General features: G+C 29.7%; 1 protein-coding gene and 1 long non-coding RNA gene across 5 annotated transcripts; one reads left to right on the top strand and one right to left on the bottom strand.

Moving 5' to 3' along the window:
• Positions 1–9,156: 9,156 nt before the first annotated feature.
• LOC107476989 (P-loop NTPase domain-containing protein LPA1 homolog 1) lies at positions 9,157–13,236 on the top strand (the record flags this gene model as incomplete). 2 transcript variants are annotated; one of them, XM_052258995.1, is given in 8 exon segments in its annotated part: positions 9,157–9,449; positions 9,591–9,739; positions 10,338–10,672; positions 10,941–11,022; positions 11,192–11,614; positions 11,719–12,465; positions 12,611–12,727; positions 12,858–13,236. In XM_052258995.1, coding segments are annotated over 7 exon segments (2,215 nt in total), but the record flags the coding sequence as incomplete, so codon positions are not given.
• On the bottom strand, positions 12,311–21,595 carry LOC107476995 (uncharacterized). 3 transcript variants are annotated; one of them, XR_008007054.1, is made up of 4 exons: positions 19,222–21,498; positions 18,057–18,152; positions 15,906–16,061; positions 12,311–12,454 (listed from the first exon to the last, which is right to left on the bottom strand). It is a non-coding gene; the product is annotated as an uncharacterized LOC107476995 (long non-coding RNA). The 3 variants fall into 3 exon arrangements; XR_008007055.1 differs by lacking the exon at positions 12,311–12,454 and adding an exon at positions 18,954–19,006 and having other exon boundaries at positions 15,816–16,061; positions 19,222–21,595; XR_001589728.3 differs by lacking the exon at positions 12,311–12,454 and having other exon boundaries at positions 15,816–16,061; positions 19,222–21,572.
• Positions 21,596–22,543: the final 948 nt, after the last annotated feature.

The following is a 22,543-nucleotide window of genomic DNA, read 5'->3' as shown; positions in this document are numbered from 1 at the left end:
CTAGATATTGCTGGACTTTATTTTATTTTTCAAATTTAAATGAAAAAATTTAATCTTATAATTTAAAATTTAAAAATAAAAAATTTGGTTTTTTTAAATTTTAAATTTTTCTAAAATATTTTTTATTTTTTATTCACTAGATAATGCTACACCCAAATAGTTGACTTTTTTTGATACATTTGTTCGCAAATTAAGAATAAATTAGTTTAAAAACTTTAAAAATTTTCAATTTTTTTTTGAAATTTTACGAATATTTTATTTTTCTACTATAAGAAAAAAATATTTTTTTAGTTTAAAACTTAAAAAAATAAGAAGTTTACAGATCTGTTGTATACTAGATATTGCTGGACTTTATTTTATTTTTCTAATTTAAATAAAAAAATTTAAGTTTATAATTTAAAATTTAAAAATAAATATTTATTATTTAAAATTTATATTTTAAAATAAACAAAATAATTTTTAAAAAATAAACTAATATTAATTAAAAACAATTAGTTATCTAACATTATTCATAAAAAAGATTTTAATGGTCAAATGTCAAGTTATATATACTCACTCTAAACTCTAAAGTATCTTTACTTTTTTAATTTAAATTTGAATTCTACTTCAGAAAACAGTTATTATTGGAACTATTTCAATGTTACAAGAAGATAAGATATCTATATTTCAACATCAAAAGATTATATAAATGAATATCAATAGACTTTAATTACACTTTTGATTATTTCCAAAACCTTCCGTGTACGGTGAGTCAGTGAGTATTACTGGCACCGTCAAACTTTAAAAGATTTATAAAATCAGTTTTTTTTTCCAGAAAAATATATCTTTTAAAAAATAATGGACGTTTAAAAAAAAACTAGTTTTATAAATTCTTAATAATTTTATTTGGATATATAGAAATTTTTACTTATTTTTTATTTTGTACTGTGGTTTTTTTCATCAACTTTAATTTGTAGTTTTTTTTTTCAAAAAAAAATATAGAAGAGGTTCATGATTAACAAAAAAAGATTTCATAAACTGAAAGGAAGTAAAATATGGTCAGCAAAATTTGGAGTTGGGAATAAGTTGGCTTCAAAAATTGCAACAAGTTTGCAATATTTAATTTAAGATATTTTAAGTCAATTATTTGATGTGCCTAACTTTCGTAAGTCTTTTACTTTTGTTGACTAGACGAAATGTTTACTATAACCTGTTCGAGTTTTCGTTATTCTTCCAATTTTCTATGAAGAAATAATAAAACAAGAGACATAAGTTTTTTTTTTAAATGTATCTTTGTTCTCAAGTTATGCATTTCCTTATTTTTAAATTAGAACAACAATAAGAACTCTTTGTGCCCTTTTTTAGATAATCATGCCACTTTTAGTTTTTTTAATAGGGTTCCTAATATGCTCTGTAAGAATTTTTATAGCCATTCTATTAGGGTTCTTCTTTTTTTTTCTTCTAATCAATCTCACCCAACTTATATTATTTTTCTTCTAAATCTAAATCTATTATCTTATCTAAATCTAAATCTATTATATATTTTACTTATATTCTAATTTTATCCAAAATCTTGTATTTTTACTATGAGTATCCAAAATAGAAAAAAAATCTATCTTAAAGAGTACTCTAATGATCATGCTGCGACAACAATAGAGGGTGCCAGCCTTTAAATGGCACCCATAAAGTCATGAAGCTACTAGTTTAAAATTGTTGGGTTTGAGGAGATTCCTCACAATTCACAATTTAAAAAGAATTTGTAAATCCCACTCTCTCGAAGTTGTTTTTCTTTGTGAAACCAAAAATTAACCTCAACAAGTGAAAGCAAAGCTTAAATTTTGTGGTTTCAAAGATTGGTTCATTGCGGATCCATCAGGAGTTGTCGGTGGCCTTGCTTTGGCATAGAAGGAGAGATGCAATGTTCAGAATATTAGTTATGACAACATTTACATTATTGTGGTCTCAATGGTGGAAATGAGCACTAATATTTCTTGAGGTATTATTGGAGTTCATTTGACCTCTCATGATCAAGATAGGCGAGTACAGTATAAGGCTCTTCAACCTATTATTCAAGCATTTTAAGGACGAATGATAATCAAGGGTGATTTTAATGTTATTTCTAACCAGAATGAAAAGGTGGGCGGGAGAATGAAATCAGCAGCTTTTATCGAAGCCTTTAATTCGTTTATTGATGACAACTATCTAATGGATATTAGAATGGTAGGCAAACCATTTACATGATCAAATCGGAGGTCTAGTCCAGATTTAAGGAATGGCTTGGCTGTGTGCTGGTTGGTTCTAAGTGGCAGAAACTATTTTCTAATACTACTGTTCTTCGAATTTTTGAATCAGGTTCTGATCATACTCCTCTTCTCACTTATTTAAGCCCGAGAACAGAGAAAATTAAACGGCAATTCAAATTTCAAGAACGATGGTGTTCTAATGATGAGGTAAGGCAGATTGTGAATGAGATATGGAGAGAGAGAATAGAAGGCAGCCCCATGTTTATTTTATTTCAAAAATTTAAGAAGTGTCGACACAGTTTTGTCTTATGGCAGCAGTCTAATAGAACGAACTCTAAAGAGAAAATTAATTATCTTCAATCTCAATTAAAGGAGTTTTGGGCAGCAGGGGTCCATAGAGATAATATCATCTTAGATTTAGAAAGCAAACTAGAAAAGGCTCTCCATAATGAAGAATTATATTAAAAGCAGAAGTCTAGGGTCAGATGGCTTCAAACGAGAAATCAAAATACTAGTTACTTTCATCAGAAATTTTGTAACCGCACTCGTCGAAATAAAATATGGCACTTGACTGGAAACCATGGCGAATTATTTTCTCCAAATGCTGATATAGCGGCAGTGGCAGAATCTTATTTTAGAGATATTTTTTCCTCCTCTTGTCACAATGATCCAAGCCCACTATTCACTAACTTCACGCCTAAGGTTACAGCTTCCATGAACCGAAGGCTTAGACGTCTGGTTACTATAGAGGAAGTCAAACGGGCTACTTTCAATGCTCACCCTCAGAGTGTCCCAGGAGATGATGGGATAACAGCTAAATTCTTTCAACATTACTGGAACATCGTCAGTGGTGATGTATTTCGGACAGTTAACGGGTTCTTTACGGGAGGTTGCATATTGAAAAGTTTCAACCACATACAAATTGTCTGATCCCAAAAGTCTCAGATGCTAAAGATATGTCCCAGGTGAGACCAATTAACCTTTCTTCGGTAGTTTATAAAGTTATTTCTAAAGTCATAGTTCACAGACTTTAAGAAATGATGCATAAACTTATCAGCCCTTCTCATAGTGCTTTTATTAAAGGCCGACTGATCTCTTATAATATCTTAATTGTCCATGAATATATGCATTCCTCAAGAACAAAACACAAGGTCTGGAACATGAGATGACCCTCAAATTGAATATGAGTAAGGCCTACGATAAAGTAGAGTAGAACTTTTTGTAGTTTATATGGGAGAAAATAGGATTTGATCCCCTTTGGATTATTTGGATTAGTGAATTAGTGACGACTGTTTCTTATTCTGTGATTGTGGAAGGACAATCCTATGATTTTTTCAAACCACAAATATGTCTCTGCCAAAGAGCTCCTCTTTCTCCTTATCTTTTTTTATTTTGTGCAAAAGATCTCTCTTTCTTACTACACAAAGCAGAACAAAGCAGTCTCATTGAGGACATTCAGATTAACAGGCATTGTCCTAAGGTCAATCATCTTCTATTTGTGGACGACTCTATTCTTTTTGGTAAGGCTAATTCAATTGTTTGTGAAAATATCCTTGATCTATTAACTACGTACAAGTGCTTTAGCAGTAAGAAAGTTAATCTTGACAAATCTGTAATTTTTTTCAGTCATAACACTCCTCTTGACTCTCGTGCTTGTCTGGCTATCTCTTTAAACATTTCACATATAGGAGCTTAAGATAAATATATTGAGCTGCCATCTGTTGTTAATAGATCAAAGAGAGCCACTTTTAACATGGTTAAGGAGAAGGTACATAAAAGAATTCAATGTTGGAAGCGATTGTCTATTGGGAAAAGATTAGTTTTATTAAAGACAATTGAGGAGGCCATCCCGATTTATACTCTTTCCTGCTTCAAATTACTAGGCAGTCTAATATCCGATATTCACTTCTTGCTGACTCGGTTCTGGTGGGGTCAAAAAAAAAATGAAAGGCGACTGGTCTGGATTAGCTGGGACACTATGACCCAATCAAAAAAGGAAGGAGGTCTTAGTTTTAAAGACCTTAAGGCTCAAAACCTTGCTCTGTTAGAAAAATAGTATTGGAGAATAACAACACATTTTAATTCTCTACTGGTCAGAATTTACAGATCAGAGGTAAATATTTCAAAAATGGAAATATTCTAAATATAGAATCTGGAACACTCTCTTCTTGGGGATGTGGAGAAGTGTTTTGCAAGGTAGAAATGTGGTGGAGAAGGGACTTATCTGAAGAATAGGTAACGGTATAAACATTCATACGTTTGATAACCTTTGGCTGCCTCTCCCATATCCATTCATGTGCCAATAAATGTTCAACACTCGGTCATTATTGCTCCCAGAGTAAAAGACCTGATTATTGAATAAAGAATTTGGAATCAACCATTAATTATAGAGATCTTTTCAAGTGATATTTCAATTAGAATTCTATCTTTGAAAATTGAAGATGGAGATGACACACTCCAATGGACACTGAACAAACAAAAGAAATATGATACAATATCAGGCTATGGAGTGGCGTACCTATTCTTACACCCTACGCTTGAACTATGTCCAACCCATATGCAGTAAAAAGTTCCTGTATCAACCTTTGGAAGATGAAGCTCCCTCACAAAATTAAACTGTTTATTTGAAAGTGCCTTCATAATTGTCTTCCGGTTCTAACCCAGATTTAATGGAGATTTCTTGCAACACCGGTACCGTGTCTCCATTGCCAAGAAGAGGACGAAACAATCCCTCACCGTCTTATGCAATGTCCAGCTATAAGGGATGCTTGGTCCAATAGTTCTCTGAGTTTATGCCTCCCCATCCATCCAATTACTGAATTTTGGTCTTGGAGGAACACCACGATAGAGCAGTTCGTTCAATGGGTGGTGACAATCGGAACCAACAATTACTTGCTATTCTATGTTAAAACTGTTGGAAAGTTAGAAATCTCTTTGTCTTTGAAAGAATCAACACTGTCCTAATTTCTATTCTCGATGCTTCTAGTAAACTCTTTCGAAAGATTTAACATCTCCATGTAGCTTCTCATTGAGTTAGTTCACAAGTCCTATTCTCTAGAAAGAAATCTACTTTTACTTTTTATATTTTTTTTTCTATTCTTCACTATTAGATTTCTTTCTATGTATAGTATATTTGAGAGATCCCATCATTTATTCATCCTTATTTTTAATATCTTTGTTTTAATTCTCTTTTTTAACATTTTAAAATATTTTGCGAGTAATTCCATTTTTTAACCTTCAAACTAATAACTTTTGTGATCCATTTCTCATGAAATTTTCTCTATTTTTCATTGGGTTTAGCCCTAAGAATAGACATATCTTAATAAGGTTTATTAATTAAAAAAGATTTATGAAGAATAATAATTTTAAAACTTCTAGACACATATTAACCAAACTTATTTATTTCACACATTTAAAAGAATTCTTATGTTTACTACTCTGGTCTTTAATATAATATTGGATATAAATCCAAATCCAAGAAGGTATTCTCTCCCACAAAACAAAACACTTGGGATAATCCCTCACAGAAGAAGAAAAAAAAAAGAAAAACAGTTTGCAGATGCTTTATTTTTTATTTGTTTTCTATTATTTTTTATTTTTGAGATTTATTATAAATCGAATTTTAAATTTTTTTATATAAAATTAAGATATTATATTATAAAATAATAATATTAAAAAACTAAAAAATAAAAAAAATTGAAAAAAATCTAATAATTAAAAATAACTAAAATTTATCTTATTTAATATTTATTTATATTTTGACTCAAAATATAAACTCCGGTCCACTAAAAAAATATCCTCAACCATTTACTCCATTTTTTTAAAAAAATTGAACACCGTGACAAAAAATAATATTATTTATTTAAATAAGTAATTATCTACTCAAATTTTTTTTACTATGTCTATCTTTTCTAAAAAGATAAATCTCAACAAATTTTTAAAATAAAAAAATAGTTATAATCAATTAAAAGTAGAATTATTCTAAAAAAAAAATTATCACACTCTAATATAAATATATTAAAATTCTTTAAATATATTTACGTTCTAATTTACTAAAAATTTATTTAAATTAACATATAATATACTAACATAGAAACAATTTGGACGCTGTTCCAAGAAGGAGTCAAAATTTTATACTCAAATCCAAATCAACATTTCAGATAATTCTCAAAATTAAACAATATTTATTAAAATTAATCTCAATAGAAAGAAATAGGATGAAAAGTTATATATTTTAATAATGATGAATCATAGTTAAGTTTCTTTAATGAAACCGCCAAGGTTTGGAAGAGTGATTATTAAAATGTGTGCCTAGTTTGTAGTATGCAACTCCACGTGTTGTTCTTTCTAAACCCTAAACAAATCAAAACACACGTGTTATCACCAAGACTTTCATCACCATTGCTCATGGAGGTTGCTACACCAAGTCACCAACACAATATACTAACTAATATTAACATTATTCTTAATTCACTTCCCCAATATGCCCACCATTTTTATTTTTAATTACCAAATCTACCACACTCAATTGCATTTTCATTTTCTATTTTTCATTATAAAATTATATTAAATATTTAATATAATCAAATGAGAGTTTATTGTTTACAGACCCTACGCCCACGGTTTGCAGTCTGTTTCAAACAACTAATATTGTTTTTATAATTTTTTAGTCCTTCACTAATTATTAGTGCCATATATACTTATGTTTCTCTGTCACATTCTTCCCTTTCTAGACAAAGCTTGAACTACACGTTAGTCGTAATATGAACGCAATTAATAATTAAGGGTAATAAATTTTTATTTTTAACAAGGGAATATAATGAATAATTTATCAAAAAAAAATCAAAATTAAATTTTTCAGCAAAAAATGAGTAAACAATTTTTAGTTTATTTAAGATTTAAAATTTTGATTTATTTGTATTTTTAAAATTTTTTCAGTTTCATATTATATTATTTTATAATTTAAAGTTTACTTTTATTAATATTTAAAAAATTTAAATTAAATTAATAATAAATTTATAATACTAACATAAAAAACAATTAATTAATCAAAACATTCATTTATTCTAAGTGGATGTAAGAATTTTTTTGAATGACGTGCATGTATTATATAAAGTATTTTAAGTGCATTGAGAGTATTAATACACCAATTATTTTAACTATTGATTTAAATTATAAAAAATATATAAAATATATATTAATTGAAATCAACGGTTAAAACAACTAGTGCATCGATACACTCCAGAGCACTTGAAATATTTCCTGTACTGTATATATATTCATCTAGAATTGGTTGTTGAAGTCATCATTGGATGCTATATATATATGACCGCTATTGCATTGGTGTAGTGTTTCTTCATCAGTGCTCTAAGATCACATATATAAGGTACGTATTATTTAATTTTATTATTTTAAGATAAGAATGAAAATAATAAAATATATAAACATTAAAGTAATAGAGAACTTACTTCTTTTTTATTTTTAGAAAAAAAAACTTATTTCAAGTGAAAAATATTTTGTGTTATTCTCCAATTATATGTTTGTATACAATTTCATATATATTTTTTAGATTTTAATTTTAATGTATTAATAATCTAAAATATTTTATAAAATCGTGTAATCATAACTATTTTTTTAAATAATTATTCACACAGTTAATATAAAAAATAGTTATATTTATTAATATAATACTATATAATTAAATACACGTATAAAATTTTATATTTATAATACATTAAAATTAAATTTATATTTTTTATTCTAAAATATTTATCCAAGAATGATATTATGTAGGGTGGACTTCAAAGTCCACGCCCTAAAACGGAACAAAAGCAAAAATAAAAAGTCATATTCATGTAATAGAAGGTGACAAATGAAGTAAACAACATAAGAACAAAGACAAATTAAGTAGCATAGACCTGCTTCCACATATATCACTATCTTCTTCGTTCAAAATCAAGCTCTTCTTTACATGAGACATCGATGACAATAATTAACAATAAAAATTTATAATAACAACACCATTTCACACTGCAGGTTGTCTCCTTTATCCACCATGAATGCATTTTTGTTATTTGATTAATATTTTGTGGGGTTATAGTAGCTAGCAGGTAGGTATGATATTTACAAAATCGATGATGCAGTTATTGAAAATATCATATATATTCAATACATTATTCCGGTGAATGAGATATTTAGTTTGTATTTTATGGATGAAAATTGTCATTCAACCAAACATATTAGATTTTGCACAAGCAGGATTATCCTAATAATGCTTTTGGAAAAAAAAAATTCTAAAACTTAAAATGTTTGATATATATAACTAAACGATAATCAATGGAATTAACTAGTATACAAAATTATCTTTAATTAATTAATATTAGTCAATTTTTTATTTTATTTTTAAAATTTAATTAACTGATATTAATTAAAATAAATTGACTTTTCAATTAAACTCTAAATGATAACAAGATTGAATTGGCTAGCTACTATCCATTTATTATTATTAATGGTTAAGATAATGTTAAGTTTAATTCATTGAATAAAGAGTGATAGATGGTTCTAACCAAAAAATAGAGAAGAGTGATAGATCATAGATGATGACACTGGCCCCTCACAATCTGGAAGGGTAATTTTTCAAGTTCTCTTTTTCAATATTAAACTTCTTCCTTAATTTAAAGGGGGAAAAAAAAAGCAATTAATATAAAAAGAATAAAAGTATAATAAATTAATAATATTAAATTACAGAATCTGAATCTTTCCTTCTTTGATCCTCATTTAGGGCCCACGCTTTCTCCACAGCGTTCCAAAAATCGGAAAAAAAAAATAAAATAGAATATAAAAAAATAATAATACGCGGCAAATGAAAATTCCTTAAAATCGGAGGGCAAGTTCGTCATTTTCACGCACACGCTGAAAACCGTTTATTTTTTGGAGACAAGAAAGCGGTGCAAAAATGAAACGAACCAAAAACAATCAAAGAGAGAAGAGAAAGAATGAAGGAAGGAAGGTTGATGGATTAAGATAGAACGAAGAAGAAGAAGAAGAAGAAGAAGCGATTTACGGTTTCAAAACCTAAAACCACGACAACAACAATGGCGTGTAATTCCATCAGAAACAATTTAATTAAATTCAAATTGATCAATCCATTATTATTATTCTCCTGATTCATTGTGCTTTGTTCCGTGATCATCCTGTTTCGTTCCCAGTCGCATTGTTGCGGTTAAGGTTAGGTACCTCTACTTTTTATCGATTTCAATATAATCGCAATCGCATGAATACATTTGGCTTAGAATGGAAGTTATTATTTGTTTTTGCATGATAATGAATGAATGACGATGGCGAACGATAATTGTGTGTGCGTTCCAGGTGCAGGATAAGGAACGATGTGCGAAACTCCAAAGATATTGTACATAGTGGTGGTGGACGAGAAGGAGAAGGATTCGTTTCGATACACGCGCTCTGTTCTTCAGAGCACTCTTCAACTTATGGGATGCAAAGCTCGCCATGCCTTCAAGGTTTATTTTATTTGTATTGTTTTTAAATATTTGTTGTGAATTGGAATTTTGATTCTGCAAAATTATTTTGGTGATACTAGATTTTGAATAATTTAGTTTTAATTTCCTGAGAGCTGTGATTTGGTAACTTAGCTGGTTGATCTGGATAATTTTGTTCGAGGCTCTGGGTTTGATGTGCTTTGCTGGAAGTTTTAGTTGAAACTATGAGGTTTTCGAGTATTTTTAGTGGTGTTAGTTATTTGTTAGGTATAGGCCTGTAGTGAAGCTTTTGCAATTTGACGTGTTTGTTCTTTTGCTTTGTCATTTTATTTTTTAAGCTTCTTTTAAGTCTTCGGTTGTTGTGTTTGGTCTTTGTTTTTATTTGTATTGAATTTCTTCGACGGGGTTGCATTTGCTTCCGCATCAATATTTCAATGGCGTATATATAAATTAATAAGAGTTTCGTATGCACACAGAAAACTATGTATTGTGAGTCAATTGCTTCATATCAAACAAACCTTTGATTTTGAGTAACAAATCGTAATTAACATGGCCTGCTCTGGGATATTTTCCCCACTACAAATTATTCTGATTATCTTTTTTATTTTCCTCGTAACAGATCAGCAAAAGAGTATTTGAAGTCACAAAGGGGGAGAGTACCACTGGTACCCCACAGCCTGAAGCTGTAACGCTATCAGGTTCATACACACCAAGTGAAAATTTTGTGAATAAAGATGGTAAGAATGCTGGTTTTTGCTTGGCTAAAACAGACTTAGGAGACCGGTTATGTCGTCTGGCGAAAGAAAAAAATAACAGTGTACCATTTGAGTCGTACAAAAGGCGCACAACAGCATTTGTTCAGAGAGAAACATTTTTAGATATGGTTTGTGATGCTATGTCTGAGTACAAGTATCTCGGTCCCAATCAGAGAGCAGATTTGGTGCTAGCCTGCAGGTATGCCATTGTTTTCATACCTTGTTGGGGCCTATGTTGATTTACAATGCAGACAAATTAGAGATGATTTTTCATGGTCAAGATTTTTACAATACCACTAACCATATAGCACATCTTCAGAGACTGAAGTGTTTATGATTCTATTCAATGCCAATAAAATTTTATGGACTCATTTCCAATTTTCTTTTTGTAGTTTGTTTGGAAGAAATAAGCATATTGATATATATGTAACACTAAAATTGCATATATCTTCTATTTTTGGTTATAGGATGCGAGAAAGGAAGGAGTCTGTGACAGTGCTGTTGTGTGGCACTAGTGGCTGTGGCAAATCCACATTGTCTTCACTGCTGGTAATTTATCTTCATCTTACAAGAAATGTATCTCTTGCAAATCCAATTATGTTATCCTAGTTTGTAGTAATTGTTGGATAGGAAATATTTTGGCTTGCCATTGAAAGATGAACAGCTAAGAGCTATTTATACCTCAGTCAAATATTTTGGGTACCATTTATAACTGCAGGGTGGCAGATTGGGCCTCACCACAGTGGTGTCAACCGATTCTATCAGGCACATGATGAGGAGTTTTGCTGATGAGAAGGAGAACCCCTTGTTATGGGCTTCTACTTACCATGCCGGCGAGTGTTTGGATCCAGTTTCTGTTGCAGAAGCCAAGGCCAAAAAGAAAGCAAAAAAGCTAGCAGGCGTGGCACGTTCTCTTCCCAAGGATGTAGCAAACGAGGGTGGTCATAGGAAATCCGATTCAGGGATATTGGAGATAGGCCCTAACATTACTGAACTGCCAAATCCAAAGCAAATGGCTGTTGAAGGATTTAAGGCACAGAGCGAGATGGTGATTGACAGTCTTGATAGGCTAATCACTGCCTGGGAAGAACGGAAAGAGTCTGTTGTTGTAGAGGGTGTTCATTTGAGCCTAAACTTTGTTGTATGTCGTTATTGTTTTCTTTAATATTTCTTTATGGAATTCAAGAAGTACTTCTATATTTTTCTGATTGCCTGGAAATAATAATAACTTTAATACTCATGCAGATGGGGCTTATGAAGAAACATCCTTCAATCATACCGTTCATGATATACATTTCAAACGAGGAAAAGCACCTGGAAAGATTTGCTGTACGTGCGAAGTATATGACACTTGACCCAGCTAAAAACAAGTATGTAAAGTATATTCGAAATATTAGGACAATTCAGGATTATCTCTGTAAGCGTGCCGAGAAGCATTTAGTTCCCAAAATAAACAATACAAATGTTGACAAGAGTGTAGCAGCCATCCATGCAACTGTCTTCAGCTGTCTTCGGAGGCGTGGAGCAGGGGATCAACTGTATGATCCCATTAGAAATACTGTAACGGTTGTTGATGAGGAGTACAGACATCAATGTGCAGCAAATACTTTAAGCTCGAAAGGAATGTTCCGGTTGATCCAGAGGAAAGGTTCTTCAAGGAGTCTGATGGCACTTGTTAATACCGATGGATCTGTTGCGAAAGCTTGGCCTGTTAATCGCGTTGACTCTAATGGGAAGCCTATTTGGGGCCTTGGACCAGATAATGGAATTGGAAGTCCAATGTATGGTCCCTTGCGGATTGGTAAGGCAGAACCGATAAATCTTCAGTTTGGTTTTTATGGGATCAGTGCTTGGCCCAGTGATGGTGGTACTAGTCGAGCTGGAAGTGTTGATGAGTCGAGGGCTGATGATTCTGGTAGTAGATATGATTCTGGTAGTAGATATTTATCCTCTTGCTGTAGCTCACCGACCTCGGAAGGTCCTGCAAAAGAGGTAAATTTGAACAACTCTTTTTAATTTATCTTCTTGTTCAGTGCAAAAAATTAAAGGCTCGTTATTGTTGGTGACGAAAAAGTTGGAGTATAAACTAAAGACGTTAATCTTTTTGTTGCCCCTTTTTTCATTCTGTATTTTATAGCTCAAGGAAGATTTCTCGGTGCATGGTAGTGATGAAGAGTTAGACGACGATGATCAGCTAGAGGTAGGTAGTGATGATGATTTAAGTGATGATGGTCACAAAGACGTCCATGACGAGGTAAAGTTAAAGTCTCCATATTAGTTTAAATGATGCACCAATATGAACTGATTGTGTGCGTGCACATGCATGTGTATATACTATCAATTCTTCCTAGAGAGGAATTTTAGGCCTTTCCATTGCTGTGCAGGAAGGGTCAGTTGATGAGGAATCTACAAAGTCAGATGAGGAGTACGATGATCTTGCAATGCAAGATCAAGATTATGGGTATGTGTGGCAGGATGACGAGGAGGAGTTGAAGGATAAGCTTGCCGCGGTTGCAGCGGAGTTAGAAACAAAAATGCAACTGAATAATCATAATCGGAACATGGATGTATTCCATAGAACTAGAAGTGAGCCAATCCCTGTGCCAGGTCCAGGTCCAGGTCCAGGTCCAGACCATCGTTCTTACTCTTCCTTTCTCGTGGAAAAGAAGAGTGAAAGGAAAATAACGCCGAGGGGCAAAGCCAAAATGAGAAAACGCTCTCTTAGTATTCCTGCATTTGGCAAGCATAGTTCAGCAATCAATGCAAAAAAAATGTACAGCTTCCAAAACTTCCATCCTTTACTAGTTGTTTCATTACTTCATCAGATTTTGAGGGATTATATATAATATAGTTGAAAAATATGCAAACATGCCAGAATGGCTGGTTCCTTTTATTTATTCTTTTTCCTTTCTAACCTTTAATTGGCCAACTATGTAAATGTATGCATCGTATAGAATTTGCAAATAAAAAAATGTCTGCTATCATAACGTTAAGACTATCCAAGGAGACTTGGGTAAATTCCCCTACTGCTCTAATGACTTTAGACAGCAGTGATTATGAAAAAATTCACACGCTGGAATTTTAGACCATGTTTATTTATATTTTTGGTCAAGAGACCATTTTGTTTTTTCTTTACAATTTGAGACCATTAACATTGGCAAATAAAGCTTTTGGACCTTATTGGGCCTTGAAATAAATCATTTTTATAGCCGACACTTGTCAAAGTTAACCAAAAATGATGTATATTTGCAGAGATTTTTTTTTTTCGTCGGGGTTATTTGTGGATTTTCATATTTAAAGGGTATCTATTGATCTATCTATAAATTTTGTTCTTTGTAGGAATAGATAGTTTTATGGCTATTATGGGATTTGTTAGAGCGATGGGTACTTTTAATCTCTTAATTAGACGTCTTGAAAGGAGATTGTAACCTTTTCTTTTTTCTATCATCCATTGGATTGAGTGAGTCAATTTTTAAGAGAACCCAAATATATCGGCCCAGTGAAAAACAAGAATAATAATAATAATAACAATAATACCAACAAATCAGCTAGAATTATTTTTCTTATTTAATCTTGTAAAGTCACATGTTGCTAAATTTGGCATAAGTAGCTTTTTTCCCTCCATTTTGTAGAAGTGACCGAAGTCCTCTTTAATTATTCAACTATCAAGCCATCACATTATATTCGAAAAGGTTCGCGGAAGCTAGCTAGATTTGTACAAAAGACTGAGTCTGAAATCTTAGTAAAAATCTCAAATCTGGCAAAAATACTGGAAAATTTGCAGGTTGTATATAGTTCGTACAATCACATATAGCAAATATCTTTCCATAAGAAGGTTACACTGTTATAGAACCATCTTAATTCATAACACCAAATTAAGCCCCTGCCATTATTCTTACCAAACAATAATTTAATTGTTAATGTTTTACACTCAATATTCGCATTTGTAAAAATGGTCAAGGCATTATATGCATAATTAAGTTAATTAAATTCATTGGTATAGTATTACATTAACCTCTCTAACTATATGCATAATTATTACCACATCCTAGTACTGAAAGAAATGCATTAATTTATTAGAGTAAAAGAATTAGGGTGTTTAGAGATATTGATAATCTAATTACCCGACCAAAACCAACTTAACTTGATTATATTAGTTCTGTACCGACGAGTAATCAGGTGCAATCGAATCAGATTTGATCCAACCTGTGCTTTATTGGTTCTAGGGTTAAAAAAACCCGAGCCAACCCAATTATCATATTAGGCTTATATTAATTTTAAAAATATATATAATAGTATATATATAATTTTATTCTCTTCTAATTATGATATTTATTTAATTATAATTCTAATAATATATCACTGTTTTATTTTTTATACTATTACATATTATTTTTTATAATTTTTTATTTTTTCTTTTATTATTTCGATTTTTTTAATTTCATTTTCAGTCGAAATCTTATTATTCAAACCTATTCGACATGTATTTCATTATTTTGGATTGGTTCCGGTTTAGAATCTCAAAATTTGAACCAATTAAAATTTAATCGATTCGATTATTATTTTTCTTTAAATTCGATCTGTTAACAAGCCTAAAAAGGATAAAATGTTATAAATTTGAAGGAACAGAAAAGGGTTGGATATTGGTGTACAGGGAGATCTAAGGTATGGGACCCTAACACAGTCCTTGAGTTGCATGTCTGCCATATGTACACCAAATATAATGCCACACTTTGGGTCCATATAACGTACCATACGAGGGGACCTCATAACCCTATATTTTTTAATTATTTCCTATAGTTTATATAGTAAGATCGGTGAAATTCAGGTACAGTGAAATTCAGGTACAGTGAATTTCACGTGAAGTTGATAGTTAAAAGTCGTTAAATGATTTGACTGATTTGACTAAATTTTTATTAAATGACTCTCGACTATCAACTTCATGTGAAGTTGACTGCACCTAAATTTTCACCAATAAAATTACATATTTACAGTTTAGTTTTCAAAAATTAAAACATTTTAAATTGATTTTAGACATATACAATAAGAAATTAAATAAGTTTTTTTAGTAATTAGATAATTACATGTTTTAAAATAATTATATTATGTATTATCATCTAACTGGTGATTAAAAGATTAAGAATCTGATTTACAATTACATTGTCCATAGATTAATTTATGACATTTAAACAAAAACCAAATAGACAAAAAATGCTTAATTTCTCAAAGAACATTGTAGCTATTAACTCATATTTATCACTTAGCAGTTAGCATAATGATTAATTTGAAGTCTTAAAAGCTTTTCATACATAAAGCAATAATCAAAATTAAAACTAAAATGATTATGTGAATGGAGAACTAATTTTTATTGTTCAAATAATTTAAAAAAAAAAAAGATAAAAAAGGTAGAAACAAAAGCAGCAGAGAAGTACCAATGTGGCGTCCACATGTCACATGAGCTTAACAGCCATCAGCATCATCTTACTCATATTCCTGCCCTATTTTCTGCATTGCAGCCACTCATACTTATTTTGTCTTGAATCATTTCCAGCTATGACTTCTTCCTCATTGATCTGTTGGATCTTTTCCTTCAATTTTAAAATATTGAATCACACATTATTTGGATGTCAACTATCATCAATGTTTAGTACTACTTTTAGATTTTAATTTTAACACTTAAATTATCTTATTTTGGGCAAATTATGGTAACATTAATTAGTCAAATAACTCTAAAAATTGTATGTCATGACTTCAATGTAAGAGCACTAAAGTAATTTTCATGAATTTTTATAGCCATCTTTAATTATTTTACTTTTTATTTATCTTTTTTCTATAATAAAAATTGAAGTTTTGATCTTCTGTTGATAACAATAATTCTGATATTATGTGATAGTGAAATCACTAATTTTAAAATCTTAAACTGACAAGGAGAGACACATGAATGGTTATATTTAATAAATAAAAAAATTACTACTATTTATTATTATCTTTTAGAAAAACGATAGTCTTTCTTTACCGTATGTTCCAGAATAATGAATCCAGAAATCTCTTTAACACAAAGGATACTAGACATACAGTGTGCTGATAGTAGTGATTTTAAATAAAATTATAATAATTTCTTGATTAAATTGCATATCAAATCATATGTTCCTGAAGCTATTAACACAGCCGGGGAGGGCTATAAATTCAAAAAGAATATTTAGTATAAACAATATGAATGAAAGTTGCATTTAATTTCATAATGACCTTTTTTTTACCCCTCTTTTTCACTTAAATGGTTTTCCCTCTCGAATTCACAGATCTGTTAATTTAATAGAGTATGAAAGCTACAATTTGTAAAGTAAATACCACTAATGGATTAATGAAAATGTATGTTGTATATATTCGGAAAAAAAAACAAGAATAATATAGCATAAAATTCAATACTAAATCTAATCAGCCAGTCACAATTTCAGTGATGATCATCAATTCCCTTCATCATAATATATAAGAGTTTGAAAGAAGCAAAATTTGGCAAAAATGTATTATTGTATTCAGTATCTATTTCCATATCTAGGAGTGGTTAGCATACATCAAATATAGTACATGGTAGCATGTGTAGTGTTGTACTATATAGGAGTATCTATTTTCTTTTCTCTCATGCATAAAATGTGTATCTGAGTGCCTCATAACATGACATGTGGGAATCTCATCACAACAGTTTCTGTACGGAATGATGGAATCATATACATAAAATTAAATTTTAGTCAAAATATCATCAATGATGATTAATGTATGGTGTATTTTTGTATTAATTTGATGCTATACTATTTTTTCACGGTATCTTCTAATCTGATAGATTAAAGACTAATTTATTACGAATTTAAATTTCATTTAAAGATTTATTAGTCAATAAATTGTTGCATGAACAAAATGAGATTCGAACTGCTAATATTTAATTAAGAACTAATAAACTAACTATTAGATCAACTTAAGTTGATTTGAAAGTTAATCTGATGCTATACTACTTTGAAACAATGGATTCTTCATGATTTAGTTAGACTTTAGATTAGACATACACACTGAGAAGGGAATCCTCTTCTTGCTTGCTAAAGAGAAGAAATAACCAGACATTGGATGATGGAACCAATATTGTATAGTACATATGGTAGCATGTGATTATGTCCATTTTCACCTAAAAGGTAAAAAAAGCCCATAATTTTTATATTGTTTTCCTATGATGAATGGTTCTTACTTCTTACACCCCATCCTTCTATCTAAATTTTATTGCATAATAAGTCTATAAATATACACACTAATAAACTTAGAAGCAAGACAGGCTCATTCAAGTCCTTTGGTTTAAAAAACATCAATCTTAGAATAATTTAAAATATATTAATGAGTATGTCTTCCTATCACTGTCTTTTCTTCTTAATAATATATATGTATATATAAATTAAAATAATTACTATTGCATAATAAATTTCCTTAATAGACTTTCTTTTATTAAGTATGTAATTAAATAAATCTTGAATTTCAAAGAGGAAACTCATACTAATTATAGTAGTGTATATAATATGTAATCAATGACTATGAGCACTCACAAGGTTTGGTGATAGAAACTGGCCTCCTGAAATTAGAAGAGATTATATCTTTAAGACTTAGTTGGTTACTCCCCAACATGAAGCATGTATCTACCTCTGTCATTTTCATTCAATAGATCAATCAATATAATATATAACAAGGTAAAAACTCAGGTGCAGTCGACTTCACGTGAAGTTAATAGCTGATAACCGTTCGATAAAAATTTAGTCAAATTAGTAAAATTATTTAACGGCTCTCAGTTATTAACTTCACGTAAAGTCGACTGCACCTAAGTTTCCACTGTATACTAATACCTACACTCAAAGATAAAAGATTAGAGGTTAGAAATTTCATCATCATTTGAGATACATTATTACCCAATCAATGTGTTATGATGATCATTTATTTCCACCTAATAACATTTAGGATAAAAACTAATTAAGCTTAATTGATTATTTGTAAGTTATAGGATTGTAATGATATTAAAGAAAATAATGCAATTAAAAGGGCAAGTTATTGACTAAGAATAAATAAGTAAAAGTAAGAGAAGAAATTGCATTTATATTATATCCAAAGTGATGAAGTTTGTAAGAGTTATATAAGGGGGAAAAAAGATGGTAGGGATGAAGTGGGTGTGAAATAATAATGATGATAATAAAGAAGAGTGGGCCAAAAGGGTTATATTTGGTTCTGAATCTGGGTACACACAGGATGAGATCAGAAGAAGAGTGTAACGGGAAGCAGCATTTGCAAGAATATGAGTGAAACCAACCAAGTGTTGGACAGTGATGGGTGCACACAGATTTCCATGCATACCATCATGAATCATCACTATCATCAATAATCATCATCCAACATTTTCTTTTATTTATCTCTAATAATAATATTATTATTACAATTAAGACATACACTATTACCTGCTGGTAATTTTTGAGCCTCCAACCTCTCAGATTAGTCCATCATCAACATACTGTTTTAAAAATATTCTTAAAATTTAATTTCATTTTATTTTTAACATTTTAATTTATTTAATTTTGTTCATCAAAACTATATTCTTGAACATTTTTTATTTTGGCCTAAACGTTTTAGATAGAATTAATGTTTAAAAATAATTTTGACACAAATAAAAAATATTATGAATAAAAGTAAAGATAACAAATATTAATGACAAAAATCATAATTTACCTTATCATATAAAATATAGTAAGTTACTACTGCCAAATCCCCTTGATCATGGAACTCATCACATAGTGTCATTGATTTTGCATAATCCAAGTTCCCAAGCCAACCCAGCTTCAATTTTCAATGATTTTTGCTTAATTTCATTGCCATATGCAAACCCTCGCAATAATCCACACATACAAACATTAATTTCATTAATATATAGTACATGTACAGTACTTAACACTATATATATGTATACTATTAAATTATTAATTTGTACATATGTTATACTAAGCAATATAATCAACAAGCATGTAAATAATATATATTAGATTTTTAAGTTTTAGTTAAAGGTAATTAACTAAGTTAAAATTTAGAAGAAAGAATTTTGTCATCACTCAAATAGTCTTGTTTTACTAAACTCATGTAATACTAAGCTCACTACCAAAAGAATAAGAATTATTAATCATAATTAAATTTATAACTTGTTATACTAAAACATTATTGTAAATAGAATAATATTGCAATAACAAGTACAGAACTGCTTGTGACTTATGATGACTATTGGAATTATCCATTCACATTCACAATCACAAAGCTTTAATTTCTTCATGAACTCTTAGAAATTAGCAGTGAAATTTCAGGTGAAAAAATAAAATAAAATAAAATCATATAAGATAATTATAAAATTTAGTAGTATTACTACATATAGATATAGATATAGATATAAGTGAAAAATTATATATCAAGAAACAACATCACCAAATGAGTACCCTAAACTAAAATCCATTATCCATATGCTCCTTTAATTTCTCTCTCTAGATTTGTAGAATGGGATATATATTTATATAATGCATGATAATCTATATTTAGAAAGTTAAAAGACGCCATGGTATGCAATTTATGAATCCCTGAAATTTGTGTTGAAAAGGAACATTCATAGATCTGTGAAGTCAGCACATAAAGAAGACCTAACAACCACATCCCCCTTCCCCTCCCAAATAACCCTATTTTGACAACCTAGGACTGTCTGCAAATTGCAACAACACCTAACTTATTAATGTCCCTATATATTCTAATATTATATACTTATCATCCTAAATAAATTAAAACACAGAATTAAAGAAAAACATAATATTAGACATTTTGTACTAATCTGTCCAATCCAATCCAATTCAATTCAATTATATATACACATATTTGTTGTATTGTTGAATTTCTAATAAAATATTGCAAGACCATACCCATATATAATTATATATCCATTGTGAATGTGGCAATTAATTAAATAAAATAAAGAAATGTATATATAATACTAGAAAAATAAAACGAAATTAAAAAAAAAAACCACCTGACAACAACAGAAAGTGAATGAAAGTGGAGGAAAAAAAGGGGGTCATCACCTTCACCAATTGCTGAAACTCAATTCTTCTGCAGATTAGATCTCTCTCTCTCTCTATCTCTTTTTTTTTTATATATATAATAATAATAATGGAGACAATTATATATATATATATCTGATCTGTTTGTTTGGGGTTAAAACAGTAACTTACTATTGAACTAACAGAGAGAGTAAATAGGAACAGCATTTTGAATGAAGAATTGAATTGAAGGCGTTTATTGCCGATGCAGCATCATCAAGATTCTCACTTCAAAAGAGAAAGTCCCACATACACAACCTTCTACATTTGCATGTGAATCTTGATGATGCTACATCTGCAAATAACGACTGTATATCTATCTATCTATCTATCTATCTATTTATCTCCCTCTTCATGCATCAATAATAATAAAGGATTAAATTTTAAGGAGAGGAAATAGAGGTTTTATTTATGCTTTATTAACCCAACAAAAATTATTGTATGACAATCCCTATTTTTTATTTTTTAAGATAAAAAAAATAAGGAAAGAAAATTGAACTTGTGCAGAAAAGACAAGAAAAAATTTATATATATATTCATCAGTAGAACCTGTAAAACTGAAGGGCAAAATAGTTTAGCTTAAAAAAATCAACAAATAATGGTGGAAAAAAAGGAAGAAAAATAATGAAAAAAGATAGATAAGATTCAAATCTATCTATCTCTCCTTTATTAAGATTCAAAGAACACACTTCTGAAAAAATCATCATCACAACATCCAAGTGAAAAGTAGTTCACAAGTGAATCTAAGAATAATTATATAAGAATTAAACATAAATAATATATTTATATTTATAAACATAGAAATTAAAATATTAACAATTATTGTTTCTTACCAAAACATATATATATATACATATAAGTATAGATATAGCAAAAGGGGTGAGATCTAACTAACCCTGAAGAAAAGGAGAGAAATAGTGAGAAAAGAAGAAGCTAAAGAGAGTTTTGGTTATGGAGTTGGAGTTGGAGAGTAACAGTAAGAAGAGGGTTGGGCACACATATATAGAGAGAGAGGGGACACTACTCCTTCCTTTATTGGTACATCCATTATTATTTCTTTTTCTTTATTCTCATTGGTTCAACTTAGCTGTATATAATTCTTTCTCCATTTAAAACCCTAGCTATATAAATATTCCAACCATATTATACCTACACAAAATATTAGTTAATAAATTCATTATTTATATAAAATATATTAAAATACAAAATATATATTTGCTAAAGTATTATTTTGCTATTTATTAATAATGTTTCAAACTATACTCAATTTGCCACTATTATTATTGGCCAACATTGAAAATTTTAAGAGAAAGAAATAATTTGGTTCAAAAGCTAATATTTCCCTTTTTCAATTTTTTTTCTTTTGTTCTTAAATATTTGTTTATCTATATTTTGTTAGCCGAAGAAATTGGCTTTTTGATAAAATCGATAGTGTCTAAATTTTATTATTTTAGAAATTTAACTAATATAAATTTACTTGAATTAAAGATTGTGGCTAGCTTTTTATGAGATTTTGTTATTTTCAAAATTTAAACATAAGATTACTAACAAAAGAAAAGAGAACTTATTACCAATCATTTAATAATCAATCTAACATAGTGGAGGATACCAAATAAGAGAGGAAAAAAGAGAAAGAAAAAGTTTTTAAAAGAAGTGAGAAAGACAATACAAAAATATGAGACATTAAAAAATTATGGATATGTATAAATATCATTTTCGTAATTGAAAGGAAGAAAGTTCAACAGTGGAGTGATGACGCAACAATGTCACAATCATTATAATTATTTCAATTAAATATTTATTTTATTTTATTTTATTTTTTAAGAAATCGCCAAATAGTATAGGTCCACGTTCCTTAACTGAGGAGATTCTCAATTACATCATTTTCAAAGGCGCAGTGTGTGGGGAAAACCCCTCACTGA

This window comes from Arachis duranensis, chromosome 3 (assembly GCF_000817695.3).
Source record: "Arachis duranensis cultivar V14167 chromosome 3, aradu.V14167.gnm2.J7QH, whole genome shotgun sequence".
NCBI lineage: Eukaryota > Viridiplantae > Streptophyta > Magnoliopsida > Fabales > Fabaceae > Arachis > Arachis duranensis.
Note: the sequence above shows the minus strand (reverse complement) of the source record. Positions and strands in the feature narration are given on the sequence as shown.